This window comes from Gobio gobio, assembly GCF_949357685.1.
Source record: "Gobio gobio genome assembly, chromosome: 18".
In the NCBI taxonomy this organism is placed as follows: Eukaryota; Metazoa; Chordata; class Actinopteri; order Cypriniformes; family Gobionidae; genus Gobio; species Gobio gobio.
In genome coordinates, this window is record NC_137111.1 from 40,233,395 (window position 1) to 40,256,396 (window position 23,002).

At 37.9% G+C, this 23,002-nt stretch overlaps 1 protein-coding gene across 2 annotated transcripts in view; it reads left to right on the forward strand.

Annotated features, from left to right (window-relative positions):
- ninl (ninein-like) overlaps positions 1–23,002 on the forward strand; it is a 42,425-nt gene that overhangs the window by 17,610 nt on the left and 1,813 nt on the right. Inside the window, exons 5-27 of one of the 2 annotated variants that reach the window (XM_079843394.1) lie at positions 363–429; positions 515–705; positions 789–944; positions 3,425–3,592; positions 3,716–3,852; positions 5,572–5,712; positions 5,802–5,976; positions 7,229–7,339; positions 7,444–7,533; positions 9,792–9,939; positions 10,050–10,118; positions 10,206–10,327; positions 11,215–11,573; positions 13,959–15,575; positions 16,065–16,169; positions 16,257–16,326; positions 17,846–18,130; positions 18,213–18,326; positions 18,407–18,553; positions 18,641–18,790; positions 20,675–20,788; positions 20,878–21,087; positions 22,021–22,134. In XM_079843394.1, the coding sequence (XP_079699520.1) occupies positions 363–429; positions 515–705; positions 789–944; positions 3,425–3,592; positions 3,716–3,852; positions 5,572–5,712; positions 5,802–5,976; positions 7,229–7,339; positions 7,444–7,533; positions 9,792–9,939; positions 10,050–10,118; positions 10,206–10,327; positions 11,215–11,573; positions 13,959–15,575; positions 16,065–16,169; positions 16,257–16,326; positions 17,846–18,130; positions 18,213–18,326; positions 18,407–18,553; positions 18,641–18,790; positions 20,675–20,788; positions 20,878–21,087; positions 22,021–22,134 (4,860 nt within the window). The remainder of the gene's footprint in view (positions 1–362; positions 430–514; positions 706–788; positions 945–3,424; positions 3,593–3,715; positions 3,853–5,571; positions 5,713–5,801; positions 5,977–7,228; positions 7,340–7,443; positions 7,534–9,791; positions 9,940–10,049; positions 10,119–10,205; positions 10,328–11,214; positions 11,574–13,958; positions 15,576–16,064; positions 16,170–16,256; positions 16,327–17,845; positions 18,131–18,212; positions 18,327–18,406; positions 18,554–18,640; positions 18,791–20,674; positions 20,789–20,877; positions 21,088–22,020; positions 22,135–23,002) is intronic. The other variant, XM_079843395.1, reaches the window with a different exon arrangement.

The following is a 23,002-nucleotide window of genomic DNA, read 5'->3' on the forward strand; positions in this document are numbered from 1 at the left end:
AGAAGATACTTTTTAAAGCTTGACACGCAAGTGGTTGCCATGGACGAACAACAGTACCATGCTGGCGTACAGTCTAACTTTTATTTGAGAAAATCTGTTTATGAGAGCCTATTAGGTTTGAACTTATTGGTCCTGCTCTGCCTATTGATTCATTTACATTGCATGTATAACAATATTTTGAATTTGGACTGCAGTACCCTTTTCAACCACTAGCTGTCATTCTTACATACAGCACCTTTAAAAAAATATATATATATGATGTGCATTGATCATTTATAATAAATCCCACTATATTCCATTTAAAACAACAACAAAAAAATAATTTTGATTTCATGGTGACACTGTCAATTCTTTATTTACAGAGTCTCAAATCAGATGAGGACACAGGAAGCAACAAGGAGTCCACACACCACTTTTTTGTGGCACAAGGTACTATATAATTGTGTAACTTTTAAATGAATATGTAAATTACAAATCAGCACATGAATGTAATTCTTTCTGTCATATACCCAAGGTCAGTTGAAGCTCTGGAATCAAGAGGGCACAGAAAGTCCTCAGCGCTCATCCAACCCTCAGCAGGAAGTGACAGACGGACAGGTGAGAGCAGTGTGGGAGGAGCTGGGGGTCGGTGCAGGAGGATCACTTAACCGCGAGGAGCTGTCGCTCGTCTGTGACCACATCGGTCTCAAGGACTTACAGTCTGAGGTACGGTCATGTAACATTCTGTACAGAGTGGAATTAGTAACAAAATTAGTCACTAAACACCATATGTGTTTGTCTGTACACAGGAGTTAGACGCTCTTTTCAGGAAACTAGACCAGGATCAGGATGGGAGAGTCAGTCTCAGTGAGTTCCAGAGCGGTCTGTTCACACAACAGTGTCACATTGCACCCATCTCTACCTCCACCCCTGCCCGGCCCAAACCGCAACGCCCCATCTCAAAGGTCAGGATCAACTCAAGGTCACTGTGAAAGCAGATTGTAACCAAAAACAAACATACTGTAGCTTTGCCAAACAATCTGCTGCAAACTCTGGCACCAGTATGCAAGAGTTTGGCTGCATGGTTTTCTCTGCAAATGAAGTGAACGTGTGAAAGAAGCAGTTATATGTGATTTTTTTCTTAACATTTTTATGTTGCAACTGGTGGTTTATAAATAATATAATGTGCTTATTTAATATTTTGAAATTTTGCTAATGATTTCCCTTAAAAAAAATCTATATTTTAATTTTATTTTATATTGGCATAACTGTTTACCCAGTATTGCCAAAGCATTATACACAAAACAATTAATGACAAAAATACAATATTATAATATATATATACCAGGGGTGTAACGATACCCTCATGTCACGATTCGATACATATCACGATACGATATTATTGCGATATTCCAAGACATAAGATAAAAGGTTAACAAAAAATGTACTGTTGATTAAATTCCAAATTTGGTATTACATTGGGGGTGAAAATGAATAACCTTGGTCTTGGTGTTTGTAACCAAATTCACAGGACAATGGTGAGACCAAATTAAAAATATTCATGATTCTGAAGCTGAAAATACAGAATTATTTTTGATGAATATGCTTTCACTCTGTCACTGACTAGATAGATTTAAAATAATGTAGGCCACTTTTTACTGGTAACGTAAGACATTTGTCATTATTAGGACCGCAAATATTCCCCCATTGCATTATATATAGTACTTTAATGTAGTACTGACACTAAAACTTTATTTTGGGTGAACTTTACACAATACATATTGTCACTATCCACGATACATATTGTTGCATTTTGTATTGCGATATATTGTTACACCCCTAATATATATACCTGAATAATTATATATATATATATATATATATATATATATATATATATATATATATATATATATATATATATATATATATATATATATATATATATATATATATATATATATATATATATATATATATATATATATATCCTATTTGACAGTCAGGAAATCATTTAGCTGCCTTTTGTGTTTGGAAAACCATCGCAAAATTGGTAGAGGCTTTAGTTGTTGATTTTTTTCAGCTGCTTTTTCATTTAATCAACAGGTGAGAGGAAAATTGGCAGATACATAAGATTTCTGTACTTTATCAGTTACATGAACCTGCCAGTCTGGCATGCATAAAAAAAAATTAAGCATTCCAAGCATAACAACATATGATCAAATGTATACTGGGGCAAGACAAGTACAGAAATGTGTATATATATACATATACATATACATATACATATACATATACATATACATATACATATACATATACATATACATATATACACACACACACACAGAACTGGATATATATATATATATAAAGAGAGAGTATCAAACAATATTTATTTAGTATATATATTACAATAATTGGTTATATTGATGATAGTTTTTTTGGTGTGCTGCTGAAAAATTATTTTTGCTGTAATTGATGGTTAATTGTCTTGCCCCAGTATACATTTGATCATATGTTGTTATGCTTGGAATGCTTAATTTTTTTTTATGCATGCCAGACTGGCAGGTTCATGTAACTGATAAAGTACAGAAATCTTATGTATCTGCCAATTTTCCTCTCACCTGTTGATTAAATGAAAAAGCCGCTGAAAAAATCAACAACTAAAGCCTCTACCAATTTTGCCATGGTTTTCCAAACACAAAAGGCAGCTAAATGATTTCCTGACTGTCAAATAGGATTCATTTCAGAACTCCAACATCAAGCCAAGTTACTGAGGGCTGCACTGGCTGGAACCAATTAACTTAATTGGGAAGGTGGAGCCTCCTGTTTTTGCTCTCTTGTTTCTGGGAAGGCACAAATGTATTGCTATGCAATAGCCAAACTTGCAATCAAAGCTGAGATGTACTGCACAACAGGCCTCATACCTGCATGTGATGTTTTTACATGGGAATGTAAAGACAGTGTGATCACCTTTAGTGATGACAATTCTGAGGTGATTTTACTGAAAGCACAACCAGCCAAAAATATTTAAACCAGTATCTTAACTTAGGCGCATATTCAGATGCAAGATTTGTTGGTTAATAAAGTGTAGGATTTAAAAGATCAGGCTTCCTTTAAGGAGAAAAACAGCTTCAGCAATCAGTGCTTGATAACAAATGCTGAGTTGCATGAATATTTGGCGGTCGCTGGAGCTAAAATGAGGCTAAGCCAGCTTAAGGGTTACGACACCAGAAGGACGTTTATTAGTGGTCAGTGAAATAATTTTGTTCATGATTGAGGCTCTAGCTCTGGCATGTCAAGGACAGCATTGTGCATTGTGTGGTGGGACTGTGAGATTTTTCTTTTTTTTTTTTCTTTCAGCGGTTTTCCTCACAGTTGAATTCTGAACTTTGCTGGATCATTGTCTTTTTTTCTCATGTCGTTCCCGCTACTCTCTCAGGCCCTTGAGGAACGTTTGGTGCGTTCCACCTCCCCTTCTCTACTGTCGGCTACGGTGGGTCAGAGGCTGTTGACCCGGCTGGATGATGGATCGGGATGCACAAGCCCAGATAAAGTCATCGCCTTCTGGACGGAGGAGGGCATCCACAACAGCAGGGATATTCTACAGGTAACAGATTACTTGGATGTTAACTGCATTGATTAAACACTGACAAACGCTGAATAATGCTTGCATAATTTTCTTTCTATAAACCATGGCATGAATTGTTTTTCATTCTGAACCTGCACACAGACTCTGGACTTCTCTCTGGAGGAGCGACTGTGTCTGGCTGAACTCACTCTGGCCCTGGACAATGAGTTACTGGTCAGTGGAAACGGCATCCATCAGGCTGCTCTGGTCTCCTACAAAAATGAGATAAACTACTTACAGTGAGTGTTATTCACATCAGATCTGTATTTACTCACAAAGCCTGTCAAAAATATCACATTTCAAATGAAAACCAAAGTGTGTGTGTATTTATTTATTTAGCATTGTAACATTTTCAGGACAATTTTCCCATTTCATATTAATGACTAGTATTGACTTGTTTTTAATGATGATTCTCATTACTTTAAGTCATTTTACTGTATTACTAAACCTGGTTTTGAAATTAAATATTCAAATTAAGAGAGGTTACCAGCACCTTACCCTGATGTTGTAATGTTTTAACATTTATATAAATATGTATATATTTTATTGTAACGGTAATGAGAATGGGGCATTTCACTGATGAAAATTGTGGGAGTAAATTAGCTTGAATTGTCCTGAAAATAATGCCCTAATGCAGAAATCTTAATACTCCTATTTTTTTGCCTCTTCATGAGATTCACCTGAATGTCTGTGCTGTTTGGTTTTTGTCTCCACCTGGAGGACATATAATGTTACTGTGTTCAGCAGTTTTATTTATGTTGTATGCGTTCACACTAGCACTTTTGGTGAGCACCCACGTTCAATTGATGTCAGACTTCGGTTCGTTTGAATAATGTGAACGCTTTTTTCCGAACTCAGGTGTGCACCGGCGAACTAGGGCTGGGTAAAAAATATGGAAAGACGTCAGTAAAACAGCTTGTAAACAATGTCACGCAACAATTTACCTCAGAAAAACCATATCCAGTGTCCATAAACTCATTAGTCAGCAAGAAAAAATAACTCTAGAGAGGAGCATTTTGCTAAATATATGCACCACATTACATATTCATTATAGTTTTTTAATGTTCTTCAATATTTAATGCATGTTTGAATAAATTAGGCATGTTTTTGACAACCACCATTTGAATGTATACATTTCATATATAACTTTATTATTATTATAAAAACGTGTAATTTAAGTGTTTGTATAAAAATCAGTTACCTTCAGTATTATAGTAGGCTAATGTAGTACCAACTGACTCCCATAGTTTACAGAATTAGTTAAGAGATTTGTTTTCCTTGAGAAATTTTGCCATGTATTGTACCTGATATATATCCAAAATAATCAATATTGAATCGAATCGAAATCGAATATTGAATCGTGAAATTTGTGTCAATACCCAGCCCTACTGCTAACCGTACCGTAGTCGTCCAGGGGACCACTTATGTGAACTCTGGTACGTTCGCTGGTGATATGAATGCAATCGCACTACATCTTGGAAGTGAACCGCTATTGATGACGTATGATTCGATAAAACTGCATTTGTGTGTTCTCACTCACTGTCCTGACAAGCTTGACTGACGCACAGCAAGCAGAGAATGTATCATTTCTTTAGAACATTTGCAGTACATTCGTGGCAGACAGACACAAGTGCCAGTATGTGGCAAAGGTTCAAAAACCAAAACGTAAAATAGGTGAGCTATGCATTTTGCCGCCTTCTCCTGCGTCGTCGTTAATGTGAAAACAATCCAGTGGAGGCAGGGGGAGGGAGGAGTTTGATCTCCCCAATCGAACTCTGGTTCCGACTAGGTAATCAAACCAAGTGTGAAAGCACCCATACGTGAAACAACTGCAAAGTTGCTTTACTTTGTTCTCCAAACGTCTTTACACGCTTAACAAGGTGTTACTTGTGACAAATGATGCATCAGAATGAATGATCATCTCATGATGTGGTGGTTTTTGTGTTCCACCTCTATAGAGTCCTGGCAGACCAGGCCTGCCAGGAGAGGGACAAAACCAAGGCGTACCTGGAACTGGCTGACCGCCGCAACCTGCAGCTGGTCAGAGAGGTGGATGATCGTCATGCAACCATGGAGTCTCTCAATGAGTCTAAAATCAAGTACAGCTGCTCTTCTCTAGTCAATCACATCTGATGTAGAGCCATGCAAGGGCTCTACAGTGTGACTCTCTCTTTTTCTTTTGATGCAGGGGTCTGGAGCAGGAGTTCCGGGATAAACTTACAGCACTGAGGAGTGAATCCGAGTATGAAAGCGAGGTGCTTATAGAGCAGGTTGAGAATGAGCGGGAGAGACTCCGGGAGGAGCTAGAACTGCTTAGGTCTCAGGATGTTAGCCTTCAGGAGGACATTTGCACTGCTGCTAAGGTACCCACTGATGTCACTCACTATTATTGTTGTTGTTGATATTATTATAAGTAGCCGTATTCTGTTAAATTGTGGCATTTAAAATCTATTTAAAACTATTGTTCAAAAGTGTTGTTTAAGAAATTACTTTTATACAGCAAGGATGCATTCAATTGATGAAAAGTGACCGTAAAACATTTACACCTGTTAAAGAACAATCTAATCATCAAAGAATCCTGAAAAAATATATATCACTGTTTCCACAAAAATATTAAGCAGCACAACCGTTTTCTATTTTGATAGTAATAATGTTTTTTTTCTTTAGCACTAAATCAGCATATTAGAATAATTTCTCAAGGATCATGTGACACTGAAGACTCGAGTAATGATGCTGAAAATTCAGCTTTGCCATCAGGATTAAATAACATTTTTAAATATATTAACATAGAAAGCAATTATTTTAACAATTGTAACAATGTTTCAGTAACAATATTACTGTTTTACTGTGTTTTTGAACACAACATTAAAACAATTACCTCAAACTTTTAAATGGTAGTGTATAACTTTATAAAATGAATCATTCTGACTGATGAATTATGAGTCTATGCTTTCATAGCTGTAAATTATTCTATACAAAAGCACCACGTTGTTGTTTTTGTTTGGCTGCAATGGGCTATGGTTATATTAATGAACTGTTACTTCATGGAAAAAATGTTATTCCAATAATTATTATTATTAATTTAAGTAATACTTTTTTAACATAGTTGATTTTTATTAAATAGCAGGTGCCAGCATTTTTTAAAGCAATACAACATTTGAGGTCATGCTTTACACTGATTTTACCATGGCTAAGAGGGTTTGAAGACACTCCCATACCTGTGGTAATCTCACTGTAAAGTATAAAATAAGACATTGCTGCAATAAAAACAATATTTATTTGATTTACTTGATTCTGTTTTGTAATCCTATTATAGTATTTTATTTTTCATAAAGATGAAACATACAAATAGAAAATGCGCTGGAACAAAGAGAAAACAATTTTGTATTTTGCCATTGAATATTCAAGTTGGAAAATTATATTGAAATAAACCATAACAGTATTCATAGAATATTTGCATTGTATTACATTTCCCTTACCGTCCCTCCTTTAATTCTCTTGATGATCCTGGGAACACGACTCAATGAAGAGGTGATCTGTCATGGTTAGAGGTGTATGTTTCTTTGAGCATGTCAGTGTGGTGTCAGGTTAAATAACTCTAGCTGTGTGTTACAGGAGAACAGTCGTTTGGAGGAGGAAGTCAGCCTTCTGAAGGAGAAGCTGTCTGAAGCGGAGAGCACCATCTCTAAACTACAGAAGGATCTAGAGCATCTGCTGCAGGACAAGGTGAGGCGCCTAGATGCTGTTAATTTGCTGAAGATCATGTTTCCTTTATGAGTTTCATTCTTTAAGGACAATAATAATTGATCTATGCTTGTTTTATTGAACAGTTTGGTGGCCTTGATCCAAATGGTACAGGACTGCTGAATCAAGAGGAGCACTTCTCAGAGATCTTTAAGGAGTACGAGCAGCAATGCAGGGTATGAGCGTTCCTGTTTGTGTTTATAGTGTGTTGGTGGATATTTTGTCTGGAGTGGATGGTGAGGTCAGCCTTATCATTGTGCATTGTATTTAAGTGTCCTTTCTTGGCTATGCCAGCTATCCTATAATCCATGGTACTGTAAATGACGCCTGTAATTGTGAGGAGTGGTGTGCTATTCCTTTTTGCTCGTGACTTTTTGCTCTTTTGTAAGTAATCGCCTGCAAAAAACCTAGCAACTGCATACTAATGACAAAAATGACTCGGAACACCTTAGTAACAAAGTAGAGGCTTTGCCTATTATGCCCCTTATTAAGGCAAGATGTTGTGTTTTTCTGCACTTGTCGATTTTGAGATTTGGGGCTATTTGGCCTTTCATTTGTTTCTGACTAGTGGAAAGACAACATCCAAAATGTTTATTTTATTGCACTTTATCTATTTGTGCATTTAGATTTCAAGTACAATACATTTCTTTAAAGGGATAGTTCACCCAAAAATGAAAAATTATTTCGTCATTTACTCACCCTCAAGTTGTTCCACACCTGTATGAGTTTCTTTGTTCTGCTGAACAAAAAAGATGTTTTGAAGAACGTTTGTAACCAAGCCAGTAGAGCAACCATTGACTACCATAGTAGGGGAAAAATACTATGGTAGTCAATGGTTGCTCTATCTGCTCTGTTCAAAATATCTTCATTTGTGTTCAACAGAACAAAGAAACTCATACAGGTTTGGAATAACTTGAGGGTGAGTAAATGATGACAGAATTTTCATTTTTGGGTGAACTATCCCTTTAAGGACCATTTTCTCAAAATAATTTTTTTTCCTTCTGACGAAAAAGTCCACTTCGGTATCACTCAAATACACCAAACTTTACAGTTGTATCTGAAGGTTTTTATAGAGGGGTTTGTTCATTTATTATTTGCTTAATTTTATACATTTTATTCCTAAAAAATTTTTTTTTCTGACTGTTGATGGTTTTTTTTGTATTATTATGGAGCGATAAAAAGAGATAAATTCAAAATCCCCTCTATAAAAACCCCAAATATCTAAATGAAACAAATGAACCTGGCTTTATCCAATGTTTTTAACAACTCTTTTATAAAAACAATACTATAATAGGATTATAAAACCCAAACAAGGAAATGTTGCTATTACCCTTTATCAAGTTAATTTTTAAAATGTAAAATAATATTTTTGACCCTATTCACCTAGGGTGTATTGCCTTAAAGGGTTTGTTCACCCATTAAAAATGAAAATTAGCCCATGATTTACTCGCCCTCAAGTCATCCTAGGTGTATATGACATCATATTCTTCTTGGAAGTCCTGGCTCTTTCAAGCTTTATAGTGGCAGTGAAGGGTTGTTTTGTTTTTGAAGTCCATAAAAGTGCATCTATCCATCATATAACTGCTCCACACGGCTCCGGTGGGTTCATAAAGGCCTTCTGAAGCGAAGTGATGCGTTTGTGTTAGAAAAATATCCATATTTAAAACTTTATAGACTAAACTAACTAGCTTCCAGCAGTCAGCGATACGCAAGTCGACTTAAAGCGAAATTGTAACCCCTGAAGCGATATATAGGAGCATTGCAAGCTTTAACGCCTCTCGTGGATAGGGCAACAAACTCAAGCCCCTCTTCTCTTATATCGAAATCAAGGGTTACTACGTACGGCGGTCCGCTGGAAGTTAGTTATTTTAGTCTATAAAGTTTTAAATATGGATATTTTTCTTACACAAACGCATCACTTTGCTTCAGAAGGCCTTTATTAACCCCCCCGGAGCCGTGTGGAGCAGTTATATGATGGATACATACACTTTTATGGACTTCAAAAACGAAACAACCCTTCACTGCCATTATAATGCTTGGATTAGCCAGGACTTTAATATAACTCCGATTTTATTCGTCTGAAAGAAGAATGTCATATACACCTAGGATGAATTGAGGGTGAGTAAATCATGGGCTAATTTTCATTTTTGGGTGAACTAACCCTTTAAGAAAATAGCATTGTTTTTTTAAGTGTGTAATATATAATAGTATATATAAAAAAATTATGTAAGATACTTTTATTTGTGAAATATATGCGGAGACAACAATAAGTTAGCCATTTGTAATTTTGCATTTCCATTTGGTAATGCTTTCAAAGAAAAACACATTTCACCTCTGCTTTACATATCTTTGCAAGGTTTTTTGGAGTTTCAGGAAATGCAGAAAAAGTTGTACTGGTGCAAATGGGTCTGTGTCTCCGCCCCACTAAATACAGGAGTTGCAAGACAGGAATGACGAGTTGTGCTCAGAGCTGGAGTTGTTGAAGTCTCAGGGCTCAGGAAGGAGAGCCAGACGATCCAGGAGCAGCCTGTCTGGTCATGACTGGTCAAGCCGTAGAGCATTAACCACTGAATCAGATTCTGGTGAATTTAACAAACCTCTAGATCTCACACATCTTTCATGCTATTGAGCGTTAAACCTGTATAGTAAACTACTGAATGAAATGGCTCTTCCTATCTGTTTTGTTCTACAGATGATCCTGAAATGAAGAAAGGTACATCTCCTCAGGTCAGAAAAAAGCTCCAAATCATTGACAAGAATGGTGAGAAATTATAAAAACAAAATTATACTTTTATCTATGAAATATCCATACACATGGGTCATGGTTTGCTTTGGTGTGTCTCCTCAGTGCTGGGTTCCTTGGAGAGCTTGGCTCCCTCTGTGAGCATCGAGACAGAACTGGCCATGGAGCAGATGAAAGGGAGATACGAGCAAGAGGTTCAGGACTTGAAGATCCAATTGGAGACTAAGGTACAGGCATAGCATAGAAGTCTTAAATACGTTTGATACAATTGATGCAAATTAGAGTAGATTCAGTTTAAATGCAAACAGTCAGATGTGAGGAAAAAAGCTAAGATATGCAAATGCTTCTAGACATACAATTGTAATTCATGAATGTTTTGGAATACAGACCCGAGTTTTTAAAGATGTCGAATCACATTTTATGGCAGAAATGTGGAAGCGTAAGAAAGTTATAGAATTTGAAGTTTTCACAGGAAGAATGTTTAGTGTTTTAAGCTTTTGAATGATACCCAAGTTATGATGATTTCTAAAATATGTGATTGAGAAAAAAGGCAATAAAAAAAGTACCAGGAAAATGAAAATTCTGTCATTAATTACTCATCCTCATGTCGTTCCAAACCCGCAATACTGTCGTTCATCTTCGGAACACAATTGAAGATCTTTTTTGATGAAATCTGAGAGGTGAGAGCTTTCTGTCAAACTAACACTTTGACACTTCAAAAAGTTCATGAAGAGATCGTAAAACTAATCCAAATTAATTGAGCAGTTAGTCAAAACCTTTTGAAGAGACACAATAACTTTATATGATTAAAAGATTAATTTTTTATTTTATTCACATTCAATCTGTTCAGAAAATTGACTAAACTGCTCAATTCATATAGATTCGTTTTACGATCTCTTTATGAACCTTTTGAAGCATCAAAGTGTCAGTTGCATAGCTGTCTATGGACAGAATGGGACAGAAAGCTCTCAATTTCATCAAAAAGATCTTCATTTGTGTTCTGAAGGGGACGACATAAGTGTGAGTAAATAATGACAATTTTCATTTTTGGGTGAACTAACCCTTTAACATGCTTTAGAGAAAATGATTCATAGTCTTAATTTTGTTTCCACAGGTTAATTTCTACGAGCGCAGTATGGAGCTGATGCGGCAGAATATGGAAGTTGAAAGGAAGGACATCTCGCAGGGCTTTAAGATGGAGATCAGTGAGTTGGAGGACCTGAAGTCTCAGGCGGAGGCGCGAACAGAGCAAATGCGTCAGGCTGTTGAAAAGCTGGAAGCAGAGCTGAGGGGTAAGACTGCAGGAGGAGTTTGGGGTACAGAGCACGAACGGAGAATTCAACGGGAACAGGCAGAACTGGAGCAGAACTACGCTCGTGAGATCAGTAACATCGTGCTGCGCCTCACATCAGAGAAAGATCAGCTGGAGGCAGAACTCAAGCTCAAGATGGACCAGGAAGTGCTGCTTATTAGGTAAGTCTAGTAAAGGATTAAGTGCAGCTCATATATATTGTAGACATTAGAAGTATATATTCAAAAAAGGACAGAGCTAGAAGACGAATAACTTGTCAGTCTTTAATGGCCCGTTTTCACAGAGCGGTACGGTTCAGTATGGTTGTGAATGGTACCCTAGTTCTGAATCGTACTATACCACTTTTTTGGCACCCTTCCATTGGGGTACCTAGCACAGTAGTCTGGTATTAAAAGGTGTAATAATAATAAATTACATTTATATAGCGCTTTTCTGGATACTCAAAGCGCTTTACATATAGAAGGGGGGAATCTCCTCAACCGCCACCAATGTGCAGCATCCATCTGGATGATGCGACGGCAGCCATATTGCACCAGAACGCCCACCACACACCAGCTGATAGGGCGAGCTAGACTCACTGCAGAACGTTGATTGGTTGACAGAGAATAGTCACTTGCACATGCTTATTCAGCTGTGTATTTCCTTGCAGCCTGCAGCTTTAAGGCCTCTACACACCGGGACGAATATCGCGCGCGCTTATAGCCAGCGTTTTTCGAGACGTTTTTCGACGCGTATTGAGTGTTCACACCCAAACGATGTGAACACTGACGATGTGCCGTGTGAACGTGCAAATTCAGTAGATGGCGCTCCCGGTACACAAGCTGGTGCTGTGGCACTTTACGCTTCTGACACTCGCTTGTCACGCAGAAGAAGAAGAAGAAGAAGAAGAAGAAGAGAGACAGTATTTACGTGCTTGCAAAAACCATTCCCACACTTTTTGCTAAATGGCAAGCAGCATTAGCAGCTCATATTCTTCTTTGTCTACTTACTACTTCTTCGTCATATCAGTGTGTGCTCGGCAAGACCGATTTGTACTTGAGCGCCACCAAGTCGTGTTTTACTGTAACTTCAGCAGCTCCAGGAATGTGAACAAAAGCGCCGATCTCATTGCTCGGCCAGTGTTTAACTCGCCACGTCAAAACAAAAAAAACGAACCCAAGGCGGTTTGTTTAAATGGCGCTTTAACACCTGCCGTTTTTGCGCGTCGGTGTGCACACTCACATTGGCGCCCTTTGATTAGTCACGAGGCGTTAAAAGTCGGCGATAAACGCGAGCGAAAATCGTCCCAGTGTGAACAGGCCTTTAGCTCAAACAAAGTCTTCTTGTGACAACAGCCACATAATGAGAAGCAGGAACAAGATCTGCTGTATATCATCCATTGTTGTTTACGGTGTGACTTTCTTCTTGGAGCGAGAATGATATCGATCGCTACACCACACCTATCAAAAGCGTACTGTACACGGTGGAAACGCAAGCCGGATCAGGGTTTATGGTCCCGAATCGTACTGTAAGGAACCGTTCCGCACCGCTCGGTGGAAATGAGCCATAAGACTCTTTAATAATGGAATTCAGAAACCAGCCATCCCCAGAAAGAAAGAAAAAAACAATAAATTTAAAGCTGCAGTCTGGAATCTTTTCTCTTTTTTTACTCCAATATTTTTATTTTTTATAAAAAAAAAAAATTCTTATCCTGAATCACTACAGTACACTTATAATAAGTGTTGATATTCAGACTATTTTAGCCTGCGGAGTAGCACAGGACCTTCGTGACTCATCATAGACGGCAAACTTTTATTTTGAAAATGCCTATTTTAAGACCATTACTTTTTTGTATGTTGTGACCACATAACAAGAAAAATAAATCAAAGAAATAATGAAGAACATATATTTAGATTTGTAAAGATGTTCATACATTTATAGATGGTGTTTGTTGCATTGGCTTTAATTATTTTGGACAATTATGATAATGTTAAAAATAATGGTTTATATTATTACGAATTTAATGAGATTCACCATTACAAAATAATGGGAATTTAAATTCAAATTAAAATGAAAACATCTGGATGCATTATAGTAGCGTTTGAAGTTTGACAAATTGTTAGTATCATGTTAATGTATTTAACTAATGTTTACAAATGAAACCTAATTATAAAGTGTTACCCAAACATTTGATGGTTCTAAAATTAATTGTTGTAAAAATGTATGAAAAAAATTGCAACGGTTCTAAAAATAAGCTTAATTTGTTTTATATACAAACATATATATCATTTTATTTATAATAATTTATGTTGCTCTTCATAGGTTTAGTGTGATATACCCTCTTACAATTTATTTTATTTATACATTTTTCAATGAAACTTAATATGTGTGATTCGTATATATCTTTATTCACAACAGTGTCCTATGTACAAAAATGACATCTTGAATTGTTTTACTGTTTGTTCAACCTTAAAAAAAGGAAAAAGTAGGTTTTTTTTCCTACCTTGGTGTCTATGACATTGCCTTGAATTTAGAGATAGATGTATTAGCATGTTGCTGTGTCCCAGGGAGAAGGCAGAGCAGCAGTTATTGCACATGAAGGCACAACACAGCGAGACTCAGCGTAGCCTTCTCCTCGAGCGCAGCCGTCTGCAGGAGCAGTCTGAGCAGCATCGCAGAGAAGTTGGTGCGTGGGAGTCAAGAGTGCAGGAGCTGGAACAGGAGACGCGCAGGGAGCGTCTCCTCAGCACCGAGCGCTGGAGTGAAGAGCAAGCTCAGATCTGCAGCAAGGTGGCACAAGAAAGAAAGAAACTGGAGGAGGAACACCAGGAAGAAATCAGGAAGCTAGGAGAACACATCCACTTCATGGAAGCTCAGGTAGAACTCACATCCAGGGCTGAGGAGGAGTTGCTCATACTACAAAGACAGCTAGAAGACAAGCTAGAAGAGATGTGTGTTCAGCTGGAAGACAACACGGTTTCCATGAAAGCTCAAGATGCCCTCGTCCAGCGTTTGACCTCAGAACTTCATGCCAAAGAGAAGGAAGCGGAAATTAGAAATGAGAAGGAACGAAAGCTTTGCAATAAGCTCTCTCAGTTAGAGCAAAAGCTTAAAGCGGAGCGAGAAAATAAGCAAGAACTTCTGAAGCAAAAGGAGCAAATACAGAAAGAAATGGGCAGAAGTATTCAAGATCTAAAGGAGGAATTTGCAAAAGAAAAAGAGAAGGGACAGAAGTTTCTTGACACAATTTCCGAGCTGACAAAGGAGTTGGAGAACTGGAGGACCAAATCTGAGACCTGGCAGAATGAGATCAAAGTAATGCAGGGAAGCAGTAGTCATCTTTCTACTGCCTTCGGTGAACAGCTAATGCAGTTGAGAGAACAAGGGAAAGAACTTGAGGAGCTTCAAGAAAACTTGGCCAAAACGCACGAGGCATTAAAAACCAGAGATGATGATCTTACAAGACAGGCTTTTGAGTTAAATGCTGTGGAGAGAGAGCGGGATCGGCTCATAGAGGAGCTCAAGGGTCAATGTGAGGTTCTCAAACAGCTACAATCACAGGTTGATAGTCTCTCTGAGGAGTGGGATCAAATGCACACAATGGAGCAAAGCCTTCAAGGCTTTCTTCATGTGGAGCGGGGTAAGGTTGAACAGCTCCAAACCCGTCTTAACTCGGAGCAAGAAGAAACAATGCGTATTGAACAAGAGAACTCTAGCTACCGGCAACTTGCAGACCAGCTTTCTTCTCAGATTGTTGAAATGGAGGCCGAAACTACCAAACTCAAAGAGAACACAGATAAACTTGCACTGGAATTGCAAAGCAAAGACAACCAAATGCTGGAAATCAATCGTCAGCTTGAAGCCAAAGACAAAGAGATGGATTTGCTCTGGAGCGAGGTTCAGCTGAAGATGAATCTGTTTAAGAACGTCACTCATCTCTCTGGTCAGGTTCAACTTTTGACCAACCAGTTGGAGGACAAAGAGCAAGAGCTGTGCTCTCTGAGAGAGCAGGCAGACAATACCACCAACCAACTACAGCAATCGCTGATGGACTCCCAAGAAGAGCTTCTGCAGATGGAGCAGGCCTTTGAAAGCGAGAAGTGCCATATGAAAGAACAGCTTCTGGAGATGGAGGGACTTGTCATGGCTTTAGAACCGGAGGTGGACTCAGCCAATCCCCACAGGTTTGTGGTTCTCCAGCTGGTAGATGACCGTCGAAACAGAACCAAAAGACTAACAATTGCTACATTGATCCAATCGTCGAATCGTCCCGTACGGATGCCAAGAATTGACCGCTTGCTACTTTTGTGTCTGTCCAAGAATGTTTGACTGAATGTTTCACAGAATGAGAAATCATTAACCGTAGATATGCGCTTTGATTTTTCAGACTTCATGCTGCATCTCACTAACTGAATGTGTCACTGACATGCATGCAAACTCACTATTAATAAGTTACTGTATGCATTCTGATTGAAAATGTGTTCTTGCATCCTATTAATTGTATTAATATTACATTTGTGTTTGCGGCTCTAAACGTTTTTTTGCTTTTTTTGTTTTGTTTTGTTTTTTACTCCTGAAATGACATTGTTTTCTGTACAAAGCGTCCTAAAAGTGTAGAGGCTGGTAAGATTGTAATGGAGAGCTGATCTCTATATTTTGGTTTCCAATTCTAGGGCTCAACTTGATGAGGTCACGTCTGAAAACAGTGCACTGAAAGACAGGCTTGCTGTCTTACAGCAGGATGTCAAGTCGCTGGAGGAGGAGGTCAACAAAAAAAGGTAAAGAAATCATTCGCTTTGACTTGTCAATTATCACTTTTGTCATTTTTATTTAGCAAAAACTAATTTAAAGGCTTTTTTTTAAAGGAGGAAACTTGAAGAGATGGACAGAGAATATATGAAAAATCGAGAAGACGAGGAGAGGCTACGAAAAGAGGCAAGATTGCATCAATAAAATGCTTGGGAAAATATTGATAGCATGGATTGAGGGTAGCATGGATCTTAAAGTCACCATGAAATCAAAATATATTTTTTTAAATGGAATATTGCAGTATTTATTATAATGATTAATCAGTGCACATCATTTTGTAAAATGTATGTACCTTCATAATCTGTAATCAAAATAACCGTTAGCGTCATCTCTTTTTCTCTGATGAAGTTTACAGGGCGGGACAACCTGTCACTCGCATTACAGCACAGAAATAGCAAACCACAACCATCCAATCAGTTCCCAAGGGACAAAATCAAGTCCCATCCTACTTTTCTTTTCTTTTTCTTGTTCGAGAAGCTCCACTCAGATATACGTCACAATAGAGAAGAAAAGGCTATCGTGACTTCCATTTAATGCTGACTTTAAATTAAAAATGAAACCAAAACTGACCCTATTCTTAATACACATTCCTAGACTTATTGTGAAATGCTCATCAGTGCACATCTTTCCAATGAAAAAAGTTCTTCAATGAATTTAATTTATAAGTAGTAATAAAGTCTAAAATGACGACTTGTTTTTTTGACCTCACTAAGTCATAAAGAGACTGTTCCTAATGGCTAAAATCAAGTTCTGCAACATACAAGAACCTATATTTTAAATATTTGTTTAATGGCATCTTTTTTTAAATTGTCTCAATTTTAGCCATTAATTGGCATTCAACATTACAATATAATTGAAAGCTATCAATTTTTACATTTATTAGGCTTTAAAAAATATAACTTTTAATTGAACTTAAAACAGTCTTCTCATAAACCCATTATAATAAATGCCACATTTACCTGTGAGGCCTGTTTCAGATTTTTACTTGCCCTGTCAAACTGGACAAAGTTATAGTTTTTGTTGTTATTGACCCATGTAACCTTGTAAACAGTGCTTTAAGATTTTCGGGTAGGCCTAACAGGCAGGATATACACAAATTGAATAAAGGTATCAAACTCTTCACTGCATGAATTATAAATTAAATATAGATTACTCCTTATTAAAGCTACAATTGTTATAAAGTCAAGAGTAGTGAGCGATTTTCTTTTGTTCTTTGGTTATCCTTAATGACAAACAGAAGCGGGTTTATTAGGCTGCTGTCACTTTAAGAGTGAGCACTGCCTGAAGTGTGTGTGTGTCCGGAGATTCACAAACAAGTGGCAGCACTGCAATGTATTCTTTTTTGTGTCTTATCGCACTTGAATGCTTTAAAAACATTTGCATGAATAAGAGCAGAAGCATATAATGTACCACTATCCAAAGGATGACAGGATAAAATGGATGCTGCATTAATTGCATTAAATATAACACGTTAACCGGAAAACATGAATTGCATTCCTTAACGCGTTAATTTTGACAGCCCTATTTCTCTCTCTCTTTTTTTAAAATGTGCTGTTTCACGTGTAAATGTCACATTATGAAAACTGAATGGTTGCACACCATTATACTTCCTGCTCCTAACCATTGTTTTCCTTCTCTTTCATAGAATTCCAAATGTCGCGAGGAGGTGCTCGAGCTCAGTGCGAGAAACCTTCAGCTTAGCAGTGAGAACGCTGAACTGAGTTCCCGGCTGTGTACTGATCAGAGAGCAGTGCAGACGCTGACTGACAGGCTAGCACAGGTGTGTCAGGAGAACGATGGGGCAGCTGCGTCCTACAGACAGCTGCAGGAAACCCTACAGCAGCAGAACAGCGACAAACTACAGCTCCAGGAACGGTGGCAGAAAGAGAAGGAGCTACTAGAGAGGGAGCTTAAAACTGCCAAGGAGATGGTATGATTTAGTTTTTTAGGATGTATATGAATACATTCTCCCAAAGTTGGCTGGAATCACTGAAACTCCTCTTATTTTTCAGCTCCAGCATTTGACTGTGGTTGAGTCTGCACTGAGTAAACAGACTCTGAAAAACCAAGCACTAGAGCAAGACAAGGACCATTTGTTGAAGGAAACAGCAGACAGGAGCCAGAAGGTGAGATGCTGATGCTTTTTCTCAAAGCACTTGGATGTCCGCGACTGGATATGCTAAAACCTGCTTTGTGTTTGTTGCAGATGGAAAAGCTCCAGGAATTGCTTCGTAACTCCGAAACCCAGATAGAGCAGCTCAACTCCCAGATCTCAACTCTGTGGCAAGAAAAGGATGTTCACATCCAGGAGGCAGCCACACATCAAAAGATGCTGCAACAGTGTCAGGACAAGGTGAACAGTGATCTTTATACATCTTTATACTTTCTTGGGTTCAATAATAATACAATTAATAACTAAAATATTGTTTTATAACACAAGGTCCAGGAGCTTGAGAACAGCATACATCAGCTGCATAAAGAGAAGGAGCATTTACATCAGACCCACAGGCTTCAGGAGGAGACGGCAGTCAGTGTTCTGCAGAACGAGTGCAAGAGCTTGCGAGTACAGAACGAGGAGCTTTTTAACAAAGTTAGTCTGGAAGAATAAATTGCTTTTACAGTGGATTTTTTTTTGCAGTTAGCCGTGTCCAAAATTGCTCTCTATTTATTTTTTAAAGCTACACTGTGTAACAATAGTTTATTCTTAGCTAAAAACACTTAGTTCTTTCAAAAATATGTGCTCATTAATGTATATTTACTTCTTTCAAGTAATAAAGTATTCTCGTAAGTTTATAATATGCCATTGAAAATACATACGGGTAAGGGGTTCGAATGCCGGTCGCCATGTTGCCCCTCCATCTTGAAAGTACATTAGCCAAAGAGGGACATACCCGTAAATTCAAGCTTCGCCTTTCGCGTTTTAACACTCGATGGCACCGTGTCGAATGTGGACGAGGTCGAACTGGAAGCCATGTTAATCTTGGACTAAATCAGCCACCGTAGGAGTTAAAACGAAATCGGAATTGAGAGGAACAGAAACTCACTCACTGGATGGTCATATACCTTTTCACCCCTAGATGGGGGAAAATATCACACAGTGTAGCTTTAATGCATATATATTTATGCATGACACTTTTAACCAAGGTATGCATTCTCTGGGAATCGAACCCATGACCTTGGCGTTGCTAGCATCATTCTCTACTGTTTGCGCTGCAGGAATGTTCTGGATGCACTATTGTGATTGAATTCCATATACATTCTTTTTTTGCTGTGTACAACCAATGTACACTTGTCATTGCTATTATAGGCCATTATTGGCGAACTCACCATAAAAAGACAAATTGGAGCTTCCTCTATTCCTGCAGTCTTTACTCAAATAATATTGTGAAGAAACATATTTTACAAGGTACAAACTAACTTAATTTACAAGGCATCTTGCAGGTAATGAGTAATTCATTTTTAGGCATTAATACCATTTATTACTATTGTGTTTCTAGTAATTTAAAAGTATTGTACACGGATGATTCAAGTATTATCACCTGTAGGTCTAAGTCGCTCCCTCATTCACTATTCCCTACATTAGTCCACTAATGTAGTTCACTTGAAGGAGTGAATGAAAACAAGTGCGTGAATTCATACACTGAGTGTGTAGGAAGGGCTGTCGCTTTTGCAGATTTTGTGCTTGCTGTTTAATCATCTATTGAAACTTAGCAAACTGGCAGTAGTACGATGAAAATATTTATATTGAACTCTGTCATGGAAACTAATGAATAAACCTTAATTAAACAGTTTAATAATCACTTAAAAATGTATACCTGTACGATATAGCCACATTGGAAAATGGATAGATGGATGATTCAGCTGCGGACGCCATCTTCTAGTCAGATGCGGGAATTCATTTGGCACGCAAATCTCTCAGTGCATTATGGGTATTTTCTAGCCATTGAGTGTACATCAGTTGTACACTCGTTATTGCGGTGCATTGTGGGATTGAATGAGTGCACTCGATAACGTCCACTATGTTTTCGGACACCACTACAAATGGCTGTCCCCTATTTAAAGCTATAGAGGGTGATTTTTGGACCCAACCTGTGTCTCAGAAGTGAAAGCTCATAACCATTTGTCTTCCCTGGGCACAGAAACACTGCCCAGCTTGTATAGCATTCAAATTATCCTCCTGTTTAAACATTTTGTACAAATATTTTCAAACATTTTGTAGAATTCTTTTTTTTTTTTTTCGACCGTCTATGAAACCACATTATGTATATAATGTATCTTGTGCTTCCCATTAAAGATCTGGTCAAAAATACAGTAAAAAGTAATATTGTAAAATATTATTACAATTTAAAATGATTTTTTTTCTACTTTAATGTTTTCAAATATAACAATATTCAGCAGCCATTTTTCCAGTCTTCAGTGTCACATGATCCTTCAGAAATCATTCTGATGAGCTATGATGATTTTTTTTTTTTAGGTGGCTCAGCTGCAGACTCGGGAGCTGGAACTTCAGAGACTGACACACGAGTGCTTCACTTTGAGAAACAAACAAGCAGAGCTAGAGACTGCTAAACATGAGGCAACTGAACAGGTTTGGAAATCATTTTCTAATTTCTCACTGATTGAGAATCTCTTATGATTGTTTTTGGTCTCACTTTTGTGTTTGATACTGTGGTTTAGGCACTAAGGGCAGAGAGCGCTCTGTCGCTGGTCCAGGCTCAGCGTGTACGTGAGGTACAGGAACTAAGGGAACAAGTGGGGTCTGGCACCCGGGAGCACTTGGCTCATCTTCAAACTCAACTGGCCGAGCAGCAGCGCAGGACGCAGGATTTAGAGGGTCTGCTTCGCTCTCAGGCCAAGCAAGCCGGCGTTCAGATGGGCCTTCAGCAGGTACATCTACACTTTCAAATTCTTGAGGCAGTCTAACAGGAAGTCAACATGCAAGTCCTTATGATATACGGTAGTGACCAAAAGTGATGCCCAGAGGAAATATTTGTTTTTGACCCTATAAGTTCAATTATAGGGATAGTTCACCCAAAAATGAAATTTTGGTGAATTTGGTCATCACTTTCTCACCCTTAATTTGTTTCAAACCGGTATGAATTTCTTTCTTCCACTGAAAACAAAATATATTTTGAAGAATGTGGGTAACCAAACAGCTGATGACTTCCATAGTATTTTTTTCCATACTATGGAAGTCAATGGGGCCCATCAATTGTTTAGTTCCCCATATTCTTAAAAATATCATCTTTTGTGTTCATTAGAAGAAAGAAACTCAATCAGGTTTGGAACACCTGTGAGTAAATTTCCATTTTTGAATGAACTATCCCTTTAGATGATCAAAATAAGAGGAAAATAATTTATATTTTTGAAATATTTTAGATATGAAGGAAAAACTAAACTAAACTTGGTTAAGGTATTTATCTGACAATCATTTGGCAAAAAAGGCAAACTACAGCTACAGTTTATATTTTATACATGCAAAAAATGCATAGAAAAAACTAAAAGCTCAGGATAAAAGTATACATTGACTAAAACGTAATAGTTATTCATATTTCGTTGGTTCTCTCTCATTTTTACATTTCTTTGAATGACAGCCTGGCCAAAAAAAGTCTGCATAATATGACGTTTCATTGTGTTATCTCAAATAAAACAACTGACCCAAAGCACAACTACGTAATATGATTACAAAATTATTAATATTTAAACAAAGGGTGAAGGTGTCAATTTTCCTAAGCTGGACCACTTTTGGCCACTACTGTTTTTATCATGTTTAAGTTTTCACCTCAAGTATTTTTATTTACAAACTATTAAATCAAACAGGAGCAATACGAGAAATTGATGGTGAGTATGCAGGAGCGTATGGACGAGGTTGAAGCCAAGCTGAAAAACACCCGTGTCATGCTGCAGGAGAAAGTCAACCAGCTAAAAGAACAGGTGACCACATACACATGGCTTTAAAGTTCCCCAATATGCTTTTCCGGATGTTGCCTTTCATGTAGTGTGAAATATAGCTGTTTGTGATTGCACATCTTTCAAACTTTGCAGACCTTTTACAATGTATATTATGAGAATTAGTTTTTTTGACCTTAGATGCATGTAAACCTAATGAAGGAAACCTCCAAAACTAAGTTTGAAACTTTTAAAATAGCATAATAGGGCACTTTAAAATCACATGTATTTTATTACTGCATAATACTTACATACTAAAAACTATAGAAAAGTAGTGAGACATTAGTTGGCATTTTGCAATTGGTAAAGAAATTCACGACAACCCCACATGCTGTATGTTTAGGTATCATCAATAAAAAGTCTAAACGTTTGCCAGTCCAATAACTAGAGAAAGTTGTCGTTCCTCACTGGAAATGAACAGTCGAGCACTTGACATTAGCTATGTTTCCATCCACCTGTTTTTATGCACGTTTTGGGATGTTGCATTAAATTCTAAACGTATGGCAGCCATATCACCTTGTAGCCCAACACTGGTTTCCCGCTGAAGCTAAGCAGGGATGGGCCTTGTCAGTACCTGGATGGGAGACCTCCTGGGAAAACTAGGTTGCTGCTGGTAGAGGTGTTAGTGAGGCCAGCCGGGGGAGCTCACCCTGTGTGGGTCCTAACGCCCCAGTACAGTGATGGGGACACTATACTGTAAAGCCTGGAACACACCAAGCCTTAAACAGAGGTCCTGACTCTCTCTGGTCATTAAAAATCCCAGGATGTCCTTCGGAAAAAGAGTAGGGGTCTAACCCCGGCATCCTGACCAAATGTGCCCATTGGCCTCTGTCCATCATGGCCTCCTAATCAT